Genomic DNA, 16,596 nt, shown 5'->3' on the forward strand with positions numbered 1-16,596 from the left:
AAGAGAGAATGGAGCTATGACCCGTGATCTGTAACCTTCGACCTACGCCTACACACACACACACACACACACACACACACACACACACACACACACACACACACACACACACACACACACACACACACGCACGCACGCACGCAGACACACACACCAAATCTCCTTGGGAAAAAATGAGAGCGGATTCCGGGAAGCTGTGAGACCTGCAAATGAATCCGGACGCTCGGAGCTGCAGGAATTTCCAGGACGTGTCCCGTAAGTTGTGACACATCAAAGACTTGGGAATGAACAAGGTCTTTCTCTCTTAAACCGAATCTGTCATCGTGAGTGAGTCAGACTGAATCACTACTTAAAATAGCTTCACACGCACAGGCTCATGCCAAATCAACGGTGCTGTAATATTACGACCTTTCCTCTTTGAACTGCGCTCAACTCTCACATAGAGGAGGGCAGAAAACACCACTGACTCATTCACATCCACACACACACACAAATACGCTCACTTCTGCACTAATTCCAGAACAAGAAGTGATTGAAGAGTTAAACACCACACACATATATGGTAAAATATACGATTAGTTTCTCTTCTCCATTTCTCTTCGCAAATGCATGAAACTTGAAGCATATTTCCGTATAATCAACTCTGATGTTGCATTGGTGGATTTCAAAGAACTAATACTAAAAAAGACTTAGAAAATGCAAGAAAAATATATACACGTACAAGTTGCTGAATAAAGATGATTAGTGCATCATTTAAACTGTTACGGTAATAAAGTTAAGTTAAATTTACAGTTAAATACCGTAATTTCATTAAGTGATAATAATGTTAATATACCAACCTATTAAAGCACTGAAATCTGTTTTGTACCTATGAAATGCAAAAGGTATACAAAGGTGTACACATAACCACCAAATGCAGGTGTTTATTAAAAAGTCACATGATGAACCAAAGCCCATCATAAGCACCTTTAAAATATTAACAAATATAGAAGGTGTTCAGCGTCATTTACACAAACACCTTAACGGTGAGTCTGAAATATATGCAATAAACATTCATTTAACAAAATTACATGTAGCGTACAACACACAACACTAATGAATATAACTGATGAGAAAAAAACTAAAAAGAAACAAAAAAAACACGGGGACATCACAACCCCTACCAAAATTGACCATGTCTTTATCATAGTAAAACAGCTTAATTTTCTTTTGCGTGATTTCTGAATGCTTCAGAATATGAAATCAATCAGACAACTGTATTAATAATATCATAGCTATACAAATTACAATTACAGCTCTAGATAGACAGGCATAGACACATTATAACGTTAAATGTAATAATGCATATGTAATAAATAAATAAATAAATATTTATTTATTACATATGCATTATTACATTTAACGTTGTGAACAAGATTCTTTTATATTTGTAAGATTGCAAACAAAAGATGCATAAAACTAATATTATGGCTGGACGATTTTTCCGATTGTATCTATAAATTTGAATTTAATGTTATGCAATGATATTTTTTTTTTTTTAATTGAGGAATTGCTATTTTGCATATAAACATTACCACATGCCAGAACTACACAACTAGTTAATATGCCGGTGGTAACAGTAAAGAAAAAACTAAGATCCGACCGCGTGTCTGCGGGGGCATAAATAACCAAGACTAACGCAGGTGACTGACTTGCTAATATTGCGAGGCACCATTCACAAATAATGCACTTTTGTGTTGATAAATATGCACTTTTAATGTAGGTGATGTTGCAATAGATGCGAGTGCAACAATCAAACGAGCCTGCGTTTAAAGAGAAGAAACTACGGAAAAGCAGCGCAATAAAAGAACCTGTGAGAAACCACTACCGTATATCTGAAATTTAATGTTTGCATCATTTACTGCACTACTGAACGATGATTATTAATAGCCCACCGGTTTTATACTGTCAGAAAGAGTAAAAATCACCAAGTATGTTTACACAAACAAGGAATTTGACTTGGTGACAAGAGCTTCCTGTGCACAGGAAAGTGCAAAATATGCAGCAAACATAGAAATTACACGGCAGAAATAGAGTAGAACACTAATAAATGAAAAAGAGAAATGTAACAGCTTGTAGAGATATATGTGCAGTTTGCAGTTTTAAAGCATTTTCATTGTTGCCTATTATTTCTGAACATAAAACTAGACATAAGACAAAGACTGTGCAGGATATAGTTTTGCAAAGACATTTAACAAGTGATTTGTTCAATATTTTAATGATGTTGAAAGCTCCATGTGTGATACACTTAGAATAGCATTTTCTTTAAAGGATTAATAAAGAAAAAATTGAACCATGTTATAGGTAAATATTTAAGTTCACTAGTTAAAATTGCAAAAAAATTAAATGAATAATAAAAAAAAATTATAATAATAATAAATTTGAGAATCGGTTCTGAAAAGTGTTCAAATTGCCCAGCCCTAACTAATATACATGATTACAAATAAATAAAAAAACCTAGCACTGGCATAAATAAGAGTAAAACTAAAAGATGAACGAAACTAGTAAACAAATGTATACCCAGACAGACTGATTCTATATGTTTAATAACAGAACATGCATTAACTAGTACACAGACCAGAAGCATGAGTTATGTAAAGGTCAAAACTGATTCACACACACACACACACACACACACACACACACCAGGTTCAGTGTCTTAGTGTGCCTAACTACATTTTTTTTTTTTTTTTTTTTTGCAAGGGTAGCTTGACTGTACTTTAACTATAACTAACGTAAGCAAGCTAAGTTTTCACACTAGCTTCCCCGACGCTGTTGTAAAGTGACTTCCAGAACTGCTGCCTGCCGCGTGTGAAAAATCATGACAGCTCTTAAACTGAAGAAATCCACATTAGCTTGATTTCTATGACCATATTTGGCCCCTGATTCTGTTTGTTGGAGGCTGGAATATTTACTCTCGCTCTACACAACACAAACGTTTCGCTAAGCTGCGTAGAATGCTGTTTATCTGTTTTCTGACAAGTTTGAAGTGCATTTCCTGCGACTCTGAGTCCAGCCAACTTGACTTTTAATGTATAATAACAGCTTGTCCGTGGAAATGGCCTTGCTGGCATCTCATGCAACCTCACAGTCTATTTGTCATTAACTTGCTTTAACGTTTACATTTCTTAAAAATTGCGTAAGGAATTCATGTCTCAGCCTCACGGTAAAAAGTTTAATTTTATCTCTCAGATGAACTTTGGTGTTACCGCATTGAACACACATTTTAATTGTGCGTGTGTTGTGTTTGAGTGCCGTTTAAAATGCCACAACAAACAACCACACCATTCATCTGAATAACTCCACTTCCTAATAGCTACTTTTGCTTTTGCTCACATTTTCAGAACTACCTTTCAAAATGAGTCACGTAATGAAATTAACAATAACGATCGGAAAGGAATCTAGAAATGACATGAAGCTGACAACACAATAGCGAAACTAGAAAGAGATGTCTCGGTGGTGATCTTTTGTGAGAATGAAGTACAGATTTGTATATCATCCTGATCTGCGTAATAAAAATACATCACAAAATATATTACACGCACCCGCACACAATTTATTTTTTTTAAAAACTATAATTTTTTTTTACAGTTTTTAAAATTATAAAAAAAATAAACTGTATACACACAGACAAGCATAAATAAAATATTTATAAATAATCTATAAAAATTCTAAAACAATACAATTTCAATTTAGAAATAAAATCACAACATCACAACTATATTTATAGAAACATTTAAAACGACTAAAATGTAAAAATGTAACTACAGTAAAGCTGTTAAATGGTTAACAGCAACTATAAAAAAAGAGTAAGAAGACATTGTTAACCAGCTGACAAAATTATATATAACAGTAATTTACATTTTGTAATTTACAAGTTAAAATTTAATAGAACTGACATTTCCCCAACTAATGCTTTTTCATTGAAATAACTGTTAATGAAATCCCTACAGACATATACATTTTAAAATTTTACTAATATTTTCATTAATTAAATTTTTTTTTATATATATATACATTTTCTGAAAATATTTTTTGAGTACATATTCAGTATATCAGTGGTGCTGACAGTTAGTTTTTTAGCATATAAGCTACCATTTTCTTTTTTTAAACACACTCACACATTTGTACAAACGTGCATGCTGTGCTAAAGACTGATCCTTTCCTAGGTCAGAATGGTTTGCACATGGTATTCACAGCCTTTATTTTTACACTCCATTTATTTACCTCCCTCTTTCTCTCTCTCTCTCTCTCTCACTCCTTGTGCGCTGCTAAAACAAAGTGTCAATCACTCTGACCTTTACTGCTGCTCTCGAAAGCCCCACCACAGCTTTAGTACTCAGAAAATACACATGAAAAAAAGGCATAGAGATAGTGAGAGGGAGAGGGAGAAGAGCAGAAGAAAAAAAAAAGAGAGCAAGTTTCCTGTGTCAGTCAAAACCTCCCGATAAATGGACAAATATTTTACTTGAAAAAATGTATTTTTCTGTGATCTGAAACGGCTAGCAAAACCACTTGGCATCAACTGCTAGCTGTGTTAATGCATAAAGTGCTTTTTTGCATTAAATGCACTGCAGGAAAGAAAAAAAATGCATTAATGCATTTAGCAAAGTTAATTTTTTCCCCCTCATTGTTTAATTCAGTTTATCTGCAGCTGCAGATACAAAAAAAACGCTTGCTTGCTTGCAACAATAGCAATGCTGACAAAAAGCATTAGCCATTAAATTACATAGAAATATTTACTGGCTTATTCACAATAAATGCACAGTGCGAGCGCAATGACACAACATGGCAAAATACGCGTACACTCATGATAAAACACACACACAGCTACTCATATTCATCTTTATATTCACACAGGTCGAGCGAGCATCCTGTTTACGGACTAGAGGAGCTGAACCACAGCACCTACATGCACACAACTAGACACAGAGATGAATAGAGAGAGAGAGAAAGAGAGAGATTGAGGGGGAGCGAGCGGTGCTTTCCATGGGTAGCTCAGTGAGGTCAGGTATACCAGCTCAGCGGTTGCAGGTTTTAACATAAAGAGTTGCAACAATGCCCACAAATGCTTGCAATATAGAATTTATAATCTATCACAGCCAGACTGCTCTGCTAGTGATTCGCTGCATGCCAGAATCTAATATGTTCTCATTTGGGGTATGTTAGAGGTTTTAAAAAAAAAAAAAAAAAAAAAAAAAAAAAAAAGGGGTCATATGATGTTGCTAAAAAGAACATTATTTTGTGTATTTGGTGTAATGCAAAATATTTATGCGGTTTAATGTGCCAAAAAAACATTTTCCACATACTGTATATTAATGCTTCTTTTTTAAGCCCCACTTTCCTGAAACGCATCTATTCACAAAGCTCACCGTTCCGAGATGCAAGATGAGCTACGATTGGCCAGCTATTGAGTTTGTTGCGATTGGCCGAATGCCTCAAGCACATGACGGAAATGTTACTCCCCTTACCATAACGTGATATCGTGTTCTGAAATTATTACACAAAAACAATAAAAGCCATTTCAAACAAGGTGTTGCATCTATTAAAGTCACAATTACTGATTAGAATGACATGTCTACATTCGTGACTAAAGAATCGACAAACACCAAGCATTACCCTTCACTGTTTAAAAGGTTGTGAGTCAGAAGCACCAGACTGTCCTTGCAAAGTTTTAACAAATTATTTAACAATAATAAGCATCTCCATCATACAGTATATGACAGAACAGTAAAATATAATATGCTTCTCATCTTTATTCAAAACACAAAAGCTTTATCGTTAAAACTTTTCAGTTTTATTCAGAATTTTTTGCTGGATTATTTTGGTCTTTTTTTAAGCTGTGAGCATCTTGTCAGTAAACCTGTAAAAGCTATTAAGCTCCATCACCTGTTTTCAGGTGGAGCAGCAAAAAAACATACTTCTGTGACATGATGTGGTCACTTACAGAATACAACACTCAACATATTTGATTGTATTCTGAACGATAATAAAGGCATTGCATTATTACATATTCTAAAGAAAATTATGACAAGAAGAACTCAAGTATATTGCCATATATTTCCCAAGTTGTGTGTTTATTTGTAACGTTAAATCAATGAAAGCAGCTAAATCTTGTGTTTACTCAGCTGCAGTGACAGGCATTTCCTGGGTTTCTTCTGCAGGGTGTATTTGGAGTTTCTACTTATCGCAGCTTTTGCCTTATCGTGAGTGCGATATTATCACAATGCATCACCCAGCCATAAAGATAGATAGACAGATAAAGCATTTCGGTTGTGTTGCCGTCTAAAGAGGGTCAGTGAGCTCTCAGATTTCATTAAAAATATATTAAATTTGCATTGAGACGATGCACAAAGTTTAAGTAATAAAAAATGTAATAATTTAAAATGTAAATTTAAATATCTGCCTAGCATATTTAAAAATCAAAATCAAAAATTTATGCTGAAGCAAATTGTTTTTTTGATTTATTATGAAAAGGTCTAGACTGTAACCGCCATATACATTAAATTAGTGTTGCAGTAAACATCACAAACACAACAAATCAAAAATACACCTACTGCGATGATCAACAGCATCTATACTGAATTGAAACAGTCTTGGTATGACGCATCAAAACTGGAGCGTTGCGTCGCCACCTGCAGTACAGACCCATCTTTAAACAGCTGTTAGCTGAGAGAAAAAAAAACACACTGCACAACACTTCACTGCATTTACGCAAACATGCTTCCAGCAAACCTTTGATATACAAATTAAAGAGCCCAGACATGCTTTACACATGAACACACTGAAAACCACAATGAGAAACATAAACACCATGTGTTCATGTCAGGGGATCAAAACTGTAAACCCTGCATCTGAGATAGCCTCTGCCCATCCTGATGCACAGAAGACCACCGATACAGAAATGACAAATTGAGCTCTTTACACTTTTCAGAACAGCAGGCAATGACAAACCTGTAGCACAGCCGGCGTAGTCCAATACGGGAGTCATGTGAGCCAGTTCTATGGAAGAAAATTCTTGTCTTTTTACCAAAGGAATTGCGTAATGTATTATATATGGGTCAAAGACGTTAAGATGTCTGAATTAAAGGAAATTCACAAAAGTGATTTGATGTCACTAGAAAGAACATAAAACTTTAGTAAATTGTCTACTTGTTTTTTGTAAAAAAAAAAATTGTAACAGTATTTATGGAAAAATTCTAATAATGTGCTTATTTTAGCATGTACATATGAAAATATATAAGAGAATACCGACGCATATTAAATTTTATTGGGTTTTAAATGAGTAACATTACTGACAATTGGACAAGACCTATGATAGCGGCAAATAAAAAAGAAAAATTCTAAATTACAGCTCATTGGAATTTGGGATTCCCAGGTTAACAGTCTGAACCAGCACTTGCCGTTTTTCACCAAGTATCAACACATACGCACACGTTCCCTCAAATGTAAACAAGGCTGATTATGTCAAATACGTTAAAGCATGCGTACGTGCGTTGCATTGCGATACTCTCCAAAATGGCAGAAGACGTAACTCAAGGAAAAAAAAAAATGGTTGATTAATAATATTTTTGTGCAAAAAATAAACAAATTTAACCAATGTATTACTACATTTATAGACCTTTACATTTCAGTTGTGTTGCTGTCAGACGGCTCTCCAATTTTATCAAAAATATCTTAATTTGTGTTCCGAAGATTAACAAAGGTCTTACAGGTTTTACGGTAATTAATGACCAAATTTCATTTTGGGAGGGTGAACTAACCCGTTAACAAACCACCGACTATGACTTCTGCCTCAATAAACTTATAATTATCTTACAATAATCTTAATTTGCTGTTTATTAAAGGGGTCATATTATGCGATTTCAAGTTTGCCTTTCTCTTTGGGTTGTTACAAGCTGTTTGAGCACAGATAAGATCCCAATAGTTGCAAAAACTATTGTCTTAAAACCAACAACATACCCTGCGTCCCAACGTGCATACGATCCGCCCTATCTGCCCTAAATAGTATTGAAAATGACTAATATCACTGGATGGATAGTATGCACACTGGGACGTAGGCATATTCTTTATAAAGTTAAGACTTCCTAAAACGTCTCGTTTAAACACGCACCCATGTCTACATCACTGTGTGGGAAGACTTGCATAACACTGGCCAAACTGGCCACGCACACAAAAAAAGATGTGTTAAAAAATGTTATTGCCAACGCTGTGTTTTGTTTGCTTTTTTTGTGCTTCCAAAAGAGGACATAACTAGAAATTAGGGTTGTCATGGTGATGAAATTTATAACATAAATGCATAACATAAATGCATAACATTTCCGCTACTTCCTTGACATATTCGACCAATCACATTGCTCTGGATAGCTGGCCAATTAGAGCACGCTTTTCAGAAAGACGAGCTTTGTAAAAATCCATGCACTTTGGGGGTATAGAGAAATAACAATAATGTGTTTCTTGAACCTGAAAGTGCATTAAACATTGCATTACAAAAAAACCAAAAAAAACCTCTTTTTTGTTAGTAAGGTTAAGTTCAGGTATTGGGTAGGATTTGGCATGTATGTGAACTATACGTCGAATTGTTTTTTATCTTCAAATAAAAATGTACAAATATGCATAGTATTATAATGCTACCCTAAAACTACAATTAATTACAATTAATGAGCGCTGTGAACAAAATTATGTGATTTTGGCATCTGTAATTGTAATTGCGATTAGAAATTGAATTAATTGCGCAGCCCTAGTCTCTGTACTAAAGTGTTTCCATTAGGACTAATTATCCTTTAAGACCTATAAAAAATCACCCAAAACTCACAGTATGAAGTATTTCACACACCGCACAGCTGTTGTGAATATTCACACTGGGGCCTTCAACGGTGGCTGGGTCCAAAAAAATAAGCTTTCGGTGATGCATAACACGGGTGTCATGGGGCTGTGCTGTTGAATTAAAGGCGACACTGCAATGTTACACAGTCAATATTTTGAGCAGGGGCCGTTTCACACCCACCACCCACATGGCCATGTTTGTCCTCTGAGCACACAGCTCTAAGGTATTGGGTGAATGTGTTTTACACAAAAGCGCACAACCACCCGAAGATGAGGAAGTGTCATATGCAAAGCAAACAAAGGATCTCATCTCAGTCCCGATGCTGCAGACGCCGAGTGTGTTTTCCAGTGTGAATCAGATATGCTGACAGCTACATCAGTAAATAAATAAACCAGCAGATCACAGACAAAACAAACCAGTCGGTTAATGGAAACTGTGAGGTGTAAAAACACTGAATTATTAAAAAGGCCAAAGAATGTGTACGGATGGATACACAAAAATAAATAAATGAAGCGTGATGTATAACAAATGCCTGACCATAATACATTTTAGGCTATTTAAATGATCATATCCCACAATGACGACTCTTTGGAACTTCTGATTATTCTACACTGATTTTATAAGTAATTGTAACCGCATAGAGCATTGATTCATGCAAGTAACAAATGTCATACACAAAATGTATTAATAATATGAACTTCGCAAAATGATCAGTCGGTTTTGGGTTGAGACCCAAACGGACCACATGTGACGTGAAAGTACAAGTTTCGAAAAACGCACTGAAAACAATGCATGCGATTCAAATGAAATCGCGCAAATGATAAAAATTTGATGCATAGGAAAATGATTACTTGCAGTTTTGATTTAAATCAAAAATGATGTCGCCATCATGTGAACCAGTGCACGTTCCGCAGCTATGTGTGCGTGCTTTTACATCTTTGAAAATGCATCAGAGCGTTTGCTGCTGTCTGCGTCTTTCTGTGTGATATAATTCTTGGTTTTAAATTGTCAAGTGTTATGCTTTCGGGGAAAAAGGGACATGTCTAATTTCGCTATGACTGATGAATGTGGCCTACTTATCAATCTGCAGATTTTCATATTGATAAAGACGGGTACGAGGTCAGAGTAGCTCTTGATCATGTTAAGAAATGAAACTTTGATTCTCGGTTTGGGTTTCAGTCACGTTTCAAACCGTTTCTTCAAAAGTCAAATGGAAAACATACGAGGGCATGTAAACAGAGCCTAACAATCAGGTTCTGCAAGTAAAAATCCATTCATTTTCTTCATAGAGAACAGTGTCTTTTTAGCTTTTTTAACTTTAGCTCACTTTTTGCTTTATGTAAGTTAGCAAGTCGTGAATCATCTCAGAGCTAGTTTGTTTGATTCAAGATGTGCTATCAATATTCCACCATACGAATATGTAAGCAAAAAAGCAACAAACAACTACCGTATATTGTATGCAATTGCACATTAGTTTCCGTTTAAATCTGTGCATACTGTGTTGCTGATCTTATTCAGTTGTTGGCTTGTTTAAAGAGTTGAAATGACTCTGGATGTAGTTGTGTGAGCATCTGCATGTGCATAAGGTCACCGTGAAGCTCTAATACGCTCCAGATGGGAGGATGCGGTTTTCTAGAATTAGAAATATTTTCCACAGCACTGGCTGCAATTGTTGTACAGCAAATAATGCTGGAAAAACAAGACACAAAAATAATTGCAAAATCTGAAATCAAACTTTGATACAGCATGTTTTCTTTCTCGCTTGATCACACACCAACAAGCCACATCAGAAGACTTTGACATACGACACAAACGCAAGTCTCTAAAGCTTCATCCAATCCACAAATCCACACTTCATGAGCTCAAATGCATTGCACACCACTGGATTTCATGGTGTCCATCTTCTTTTCATTTTAGGTTTCTAAGCACTCACCAAACTTTCTAAGCACTCGACCATACTTGTTCAGACTACATCTGCAATTACAGGTCTGTGGTCTCCAGCCCTGTTTAATGAACATCATTTGAGGCCAGCACCAGATGTATCTCAAACCTTCCAAAAAGCATCACATACACATAAGAAAGCAAGAAACCGTCCAGCTTTGCTATGCATGTACGTTGCAATGCACTCTTTCCAACGCTTGATTCTGATTGGTCATCTGTGGCTTTCTGCAGTCCTACATGTTTGCACAAAATGACACTAAACTGTATTTGCCACATTGCTATACATACATACACACATACACACAATATGCTAGTACTTTGTCTTTAGTCTAGCTAGTCATTTTTCACTTGATAATAAAACAACACTTCTGTGAAATCTGACAGTAGATAATCATACTAATTTATCTGCTGTGCACAGGCTGGTTTTAAAGTTAGGACTTCCCTGAAACAAAGTTTCTCACGCAAAGAAATTATCAGCCAGCCTGCAGCTTCCTCTCTTAGCATAGCTGCCCTCACTGTTGCTATTGTAGTGAACACACCAAACACAGAGTGCACAGTTACAGAATCGAGGCATGGACTAGTGTACAATGCAGCCTCACACACCAGCGCGTAAGATGCATGCAGTGAAACGAACTATAATGCACCTTCATGTTTCTCTCTTTAAGATAATTAAACTCATAAAATAAAAGAGAACCGTTGAATGCATCGCTAATTTGAAACTAAAACATGTGTGCATGCTTCTGACGTTTATTGGAGTGTATACACTTTAAGTGTTTGAACTTTCTTGGCCTATGTTGCCTTTCCCTTATATAGACATTCAGAGCAAGTCCTGGATATTTCTGCCAAGATTCCTCAGCAGCCAATCAGAGCCTTGAAATGGCCGTGCTTTGACCCCTAAAATGAGCAGACGTCATTTGTTGCCTGAATGAACTAGCAAAAGTAATAGCAATTAGGCTATCATGCTGTGTAACCAGGAGAAATGGAGCAAGGCAGAGGAAAAGGCAGACAAAACCATAATTATGTCCTTATTAGTTTCATTACACATAACAGTATCAATCAGATCCTGTTTCAAATTGGCTGTTCGTGGGCGGCTTAATTAGGCTAAATTAGTGTAAATGTGAAAATATCACACACTAGATGAATCATGCCATTTCCATCATTCACTCACCCTTGTTTTAAACCCATGTAGCACAAAAGAATAAATGTAGCAGAATGCAAAATTTGCTTTAAACTGGCTAAATATTATATTAAAAGTTGTTATTAGCTGAAAATCCTCCCCTCTACAATAGCTCAAATTTAAGGCCTCATAACCCTTCTAACCATTTTTGCTTTCAAACCCAATTAGTTCTCACATGCCACTGACATGAAACCTGGTGCAACATATCTTGACCTGCCATATTTGCACATATATGATTTTTTAATTAACTAAAACACTCTTAAATCTCATTTAGTTGTATATATTTAAACATAATGCTGCAAGTCAACAGTTACAAGTGCAATTGGTTCTTGTGTGACATATTTAAATATGTGCATGAAGTCATTCATATTTGTATATATTTAGATGTAATGCTTCAAAACAAGTCACACAAAAAGAAAAAAAAAACTGGTTCTTGCATGACTTGAGTTGAACTCACTGACATGCCATATTTAAATTTATGCAAATGAAATACAAGTACAATACAAAGTTTACTTCAGATATATTAATGTATAATGCTTCAAGACAAGCCACCTTAGATGTGACGTCAACAATTTCAAACATCAAAACATCAAACATACTTAATATGCAACACATGCTTAAAAAAATAGCATTTTCTATTAAACATGACAGAGCTCTTCAATTCCATTCATATTTGCAGAGGCCTATTTAGATATAGCATAATGCTTCAAGACAAGTTACACCAGGTTTAATGGCAAAAGTTTTTTTGTGATTTTTCAATCAAATTAAATGTCTGGCAACCCACGTTGGCATGCCACATTTGAAAAAATGTGAAAGAACTTTACATTTTTATTAAATAAACACAACATAGCTTTTAATTTGCATTCATATTAAACTATACAATGCTTCAAAACAAATCGCACAAAATGATAAATGCAGTTGTTTCTAGTATGATTAGAAACAAAATTCTTGCAACATATTGCCATATTTTAATATAGCTCTTGAATTTCATCTTATATTATATAAACATAATATTCCAAAGTGTTTACAATTGTAACTGCATGATTTGTCATTGATGTCAAATTTCGTGCAACACATCCTGATCTGCCATATATTAATGTAAATGACAGAATTTTCAAAAAAGTTCCTTTTTTTTTTCAGTGGTTGACCTCCTTCAAAAAAAATCTCAAATAAAAGACCCGACCAACATACCAAGCTATTATAAGCCAACAAGAACTACAAATAATACAATTATCAAATCAGGCAAAAAACAACAGCACTCCTTAAAGATGCATGAAGTTCATCTTACCTTGCGTAGGTCATAGAGCTCCAGCTGGTACCTCTCACTAGCGGTGTGCTCGTTGGTCCTCCTGACCTGCAGGCGGCAGCGCAGCCATTGTGGGGGAGTGTCTGAGATAGTGTCATCCACCTCCAGGTACAGCAGTTGCCCCTCTTTACAAACACTTCCTGTGTCTTGCCTCCGTCTCACAGTTTTCAACAGATTCCATCGTTCCCATCGCGCACCCTTCTGTGAGACGCGATGGGCGGGTACCTGCACAGTCTGGGTCGGTGTTTGAGAGGTGCATTCAATGGTTGCCGAGGGCCCCCCTTTGATCGAATCGTCCCTTGGGCAACCACCTGAAGGTTCATCGGTTTGGGGGGATTTCTTAAAGAACCGGCATACGCTTTCTCTAAATCCCCTGACAGAAAAGTTGGTTACGTCACTACGGGAAGAGAAGGAAAACAAAGGGGGTGAGTATCGTTCAGACCCAGTCCTCCTCTCCAAGTGTTCGTCTTCCTGGCTATGATGCCTCGTTCTGCGTGTAGTGTCTGCAGCAGAGCATCGCAGCAACTGCTCCTGTTCTCTAGGGACACCGGCGGCATCAGGTTTGGGCGCCAACACGGCAACTCGCGGAGTCCCTCCTGGCCGTGCGGTCTCCCGGTAATCCAGCACTCCTGAGAAGGAAGTGATGCGTAAGCGGCCAGTCATGGGCAGCAAGGGAGGAGGCAGTGGTGGCCACAGGGAGGGTTCTGCATCTTTAGCCACCTCGCAGCTGAAGTGATGCTGGAAGAGGGCGCTGAACTGCTTTGAGAAACTTTCTGGTGGGACCACATCCTGCACCGGCCGCTCTCTGGCGAAGCGCCGGTAGTGCTGGGCAAGTTCTCGGGCCGTGGTGCTGGCATGCAACTCGCAGAACTCCCTCCATCCACAAGGAGGTGCTATGGACGGTGCAGTGCTCGTGGTCTGCTGGACAGTGTTACCATTCATTGCACAGCAGGGAATCACTGCGAACAACAGATGAACAACATTAAAAACTGCATCGATAAGCAACAAATTATGAGACGGTGTTATATTGCGACTTGGGTTGTAAAGGTACAAAATGGGGTTAGCCAACGTTTCTGCTACGTTGCAACCCTAATGGCATCAATTGAAGTATAGTTGTATATGGCTGCATTCACAATATAGCACTGCCTCAAGTTGCTGAAACGGTTACTCCACCATAAAATTTTGTCACTAAATCACTTACCCCCATAGTATTCCAAACCAGTAAAATCTTTGCTCGTCTTCGGGGACACAATTTAGGCTATTTTGGATGAAAACTGGGAGGCTTGTGACTGCCAAGCTTCAGAAAAGTATGAAAAGTATGAAAGACATCGTCTGAATACTCCATCTGCCATCAGTGGTTCAAGCGACTGGAATATCATTTTTGTATGGAAAGAATACAAAAAACAACTAATTTGGCACTATAGCGCCATTTTAGAGAGTATCGCTGCACACAAATATTCTATACTTCTGTGTCACCCGTGACATACAATTGCGGTGTCATTCCAATTAAAACATAAATACATGTAGAAGACGTATCCCGTGTGTTGTCTTCATCCAAAATATCTTAAATTGTGTTACGAAGAGAAACAAAGCTTTTACAGATTTGGAACTACATGGGGGTAAGTGATTAATGACAAAATGTTCATTTTGGGGTGGAGTAACACTTAAATGACGAAAAGATCAAATTCACACTTCATTTAAGCCTTATTTTGAAGCTAACGCAGTATGTTCAAGCAAAGGTTAACATGTATATATTTAGAACATGGGTGCTGCATATTTACATAGAAAGTGATTTGCAGTAACAAAACTATACATTATTCATTTTCATGAGCTACGCTTGCATTAAAATTGTTTAGAACTGTATTGATGGCTAAATCGAACTGAAAAGCCTTTATTCAACTGAGCTTGATTCAAACGTTGAGTGGCATCAAAGAACTTGCGGCCACATTTACTAACACAAACCCTCTTTTTTAACATTAAAAAACTACTGTCCGGATTTACTAAAAACGTGCAGCGAGGAATTAGCATGGACAGAGTGATTTATGCGGATGCCTGTATTGCATACGCTTTTGTAGGCGTTTCCTTCTCAGAAAAAAAATATTGGAGAAGAGCATTTAAATTAATTGCAACATCATTTTCTAAGATTTGCGGTATTCGATTTACTGTTATTTGCACCATTATGTACCACCATGTGAATGTATGGTGTTGTGATGAATATTTATGCGGACCTAAAAAATGTGTGCATATTCATATTCACAGTAAGGAATTTTTTCACTTCTCAATGTCGAGACTGGGGACAGAACTGAGATTTTGAATTTTTAATACATATGCAGAACTTAAACCAACATCCCACCCTACATATTTATTCAATAATCTTTCTCATATACGTCACAAAAACAAAAGATAAGATCTGTCATTACTATTTAGCATCCAATCCTCTTTTTAGTTAGAATAAATTCTCAATATTGTGTCAAAGAGACTGGTTTTCATATGTCAAGAAAAGTTTTCATGTTCTACCATGCGGAAACAATTCACCTCTTTGTTTACGCTGCGCATCTACTGACGCAGGAATCTGTGTACCGAAACTGTTCAATGAATCCAAGTTTCTATGAACGCTAACAAAGCGTATCAGTTTAGCTCATCACCACATCACTGACGGCATTTCTTGAACTCAGCTGGAACGATACAGATTCTTCACTTTTACTCGCTCATTCAGCTCTGCAGTACAGGAAGAGAGTGACTAATATCGCTCAGACTGCTTTATAACATGCCACAGGTCAGAGGCAGAAATATCTGTGAGGACATCTTTGATGTGCAGAGAAATACCGAGGAAGTTGAAAGTGTCAATGGCATCTGATACGAGTCACCGACGGGCCCGCGGTTCTCGATGCGGAATCAGCTCGTGAATGTGCGCAGTCCCTCCACACGTGGTGCAAAACCACCTTTGCAATCAGATCACAGTCGCCATTTGCAGTGGAGGGGAAATGTTTGTTTGAGGCAAAAAAAACAAAACAAAAATCTGCACACGGGTGCCGTGCTGCACCAGACGTATTGCGACACAACTGGAACCAATCTCCCCATTCTCGTTCCCCACATCCTCATTTACCAGCGCGCGGCCCTCTCGGACGCCTGTGAACGTTTAACTCTGCGTGAGAAGCAAATGCGTTCTTAAAGTTCCGTTGGAAGCCCTGAAGCATGACAAAATGAAGGTTTAGTACATCAAGAAAGCAATAGATCAGAAAAGCCACAACAGTCGCATAGTCAGAGAGCAAAAAAAGAGGAGGGGACCATTCTATAGACTGTACC

General features: G+C 37.1%; 1 protein-coding gene across 1 annotated transcript in view; it reads right to left on the reverse strand.

The window, feature by feature from the left end:
* The window catches only part of sh2b3 (SH2B adaptor protein 3), a 35,613-nt gene that overhangs the window by 11,569 nt on the left and 7,448 nt on the right, over positions 1 to 16,596 (reverse strand). The window contains exon 2 of the mRNA XM_043239576.1: positions 13,273 to 14,249. Coding sequence (XP_043095511.1) covers positions 13,273 to 14,232 — 960 coding nt within the window. The 5' untranslated portion in view covers positions 14,233 to 14,249. The remainder of the gene's footprint in view (positions 1 to 13,272; positions 14,250 to 16,596) is intronic.

Source organism: Puntigrus tetrazona, chromosome 5 (assembly GCF_018831695.1).
Source record: "Puntigrus tetrazona isolate hp1 chromosome 5, ASM1883169v1, whole genome shotgun sequence".
Classification (NCBI taxonomy): Eukaryota; Metazoa; Chordata; class Actinopteri; order Cypriniformes; family Cyprinidae; genus Puntigrus; species Puntigrus tetrazona.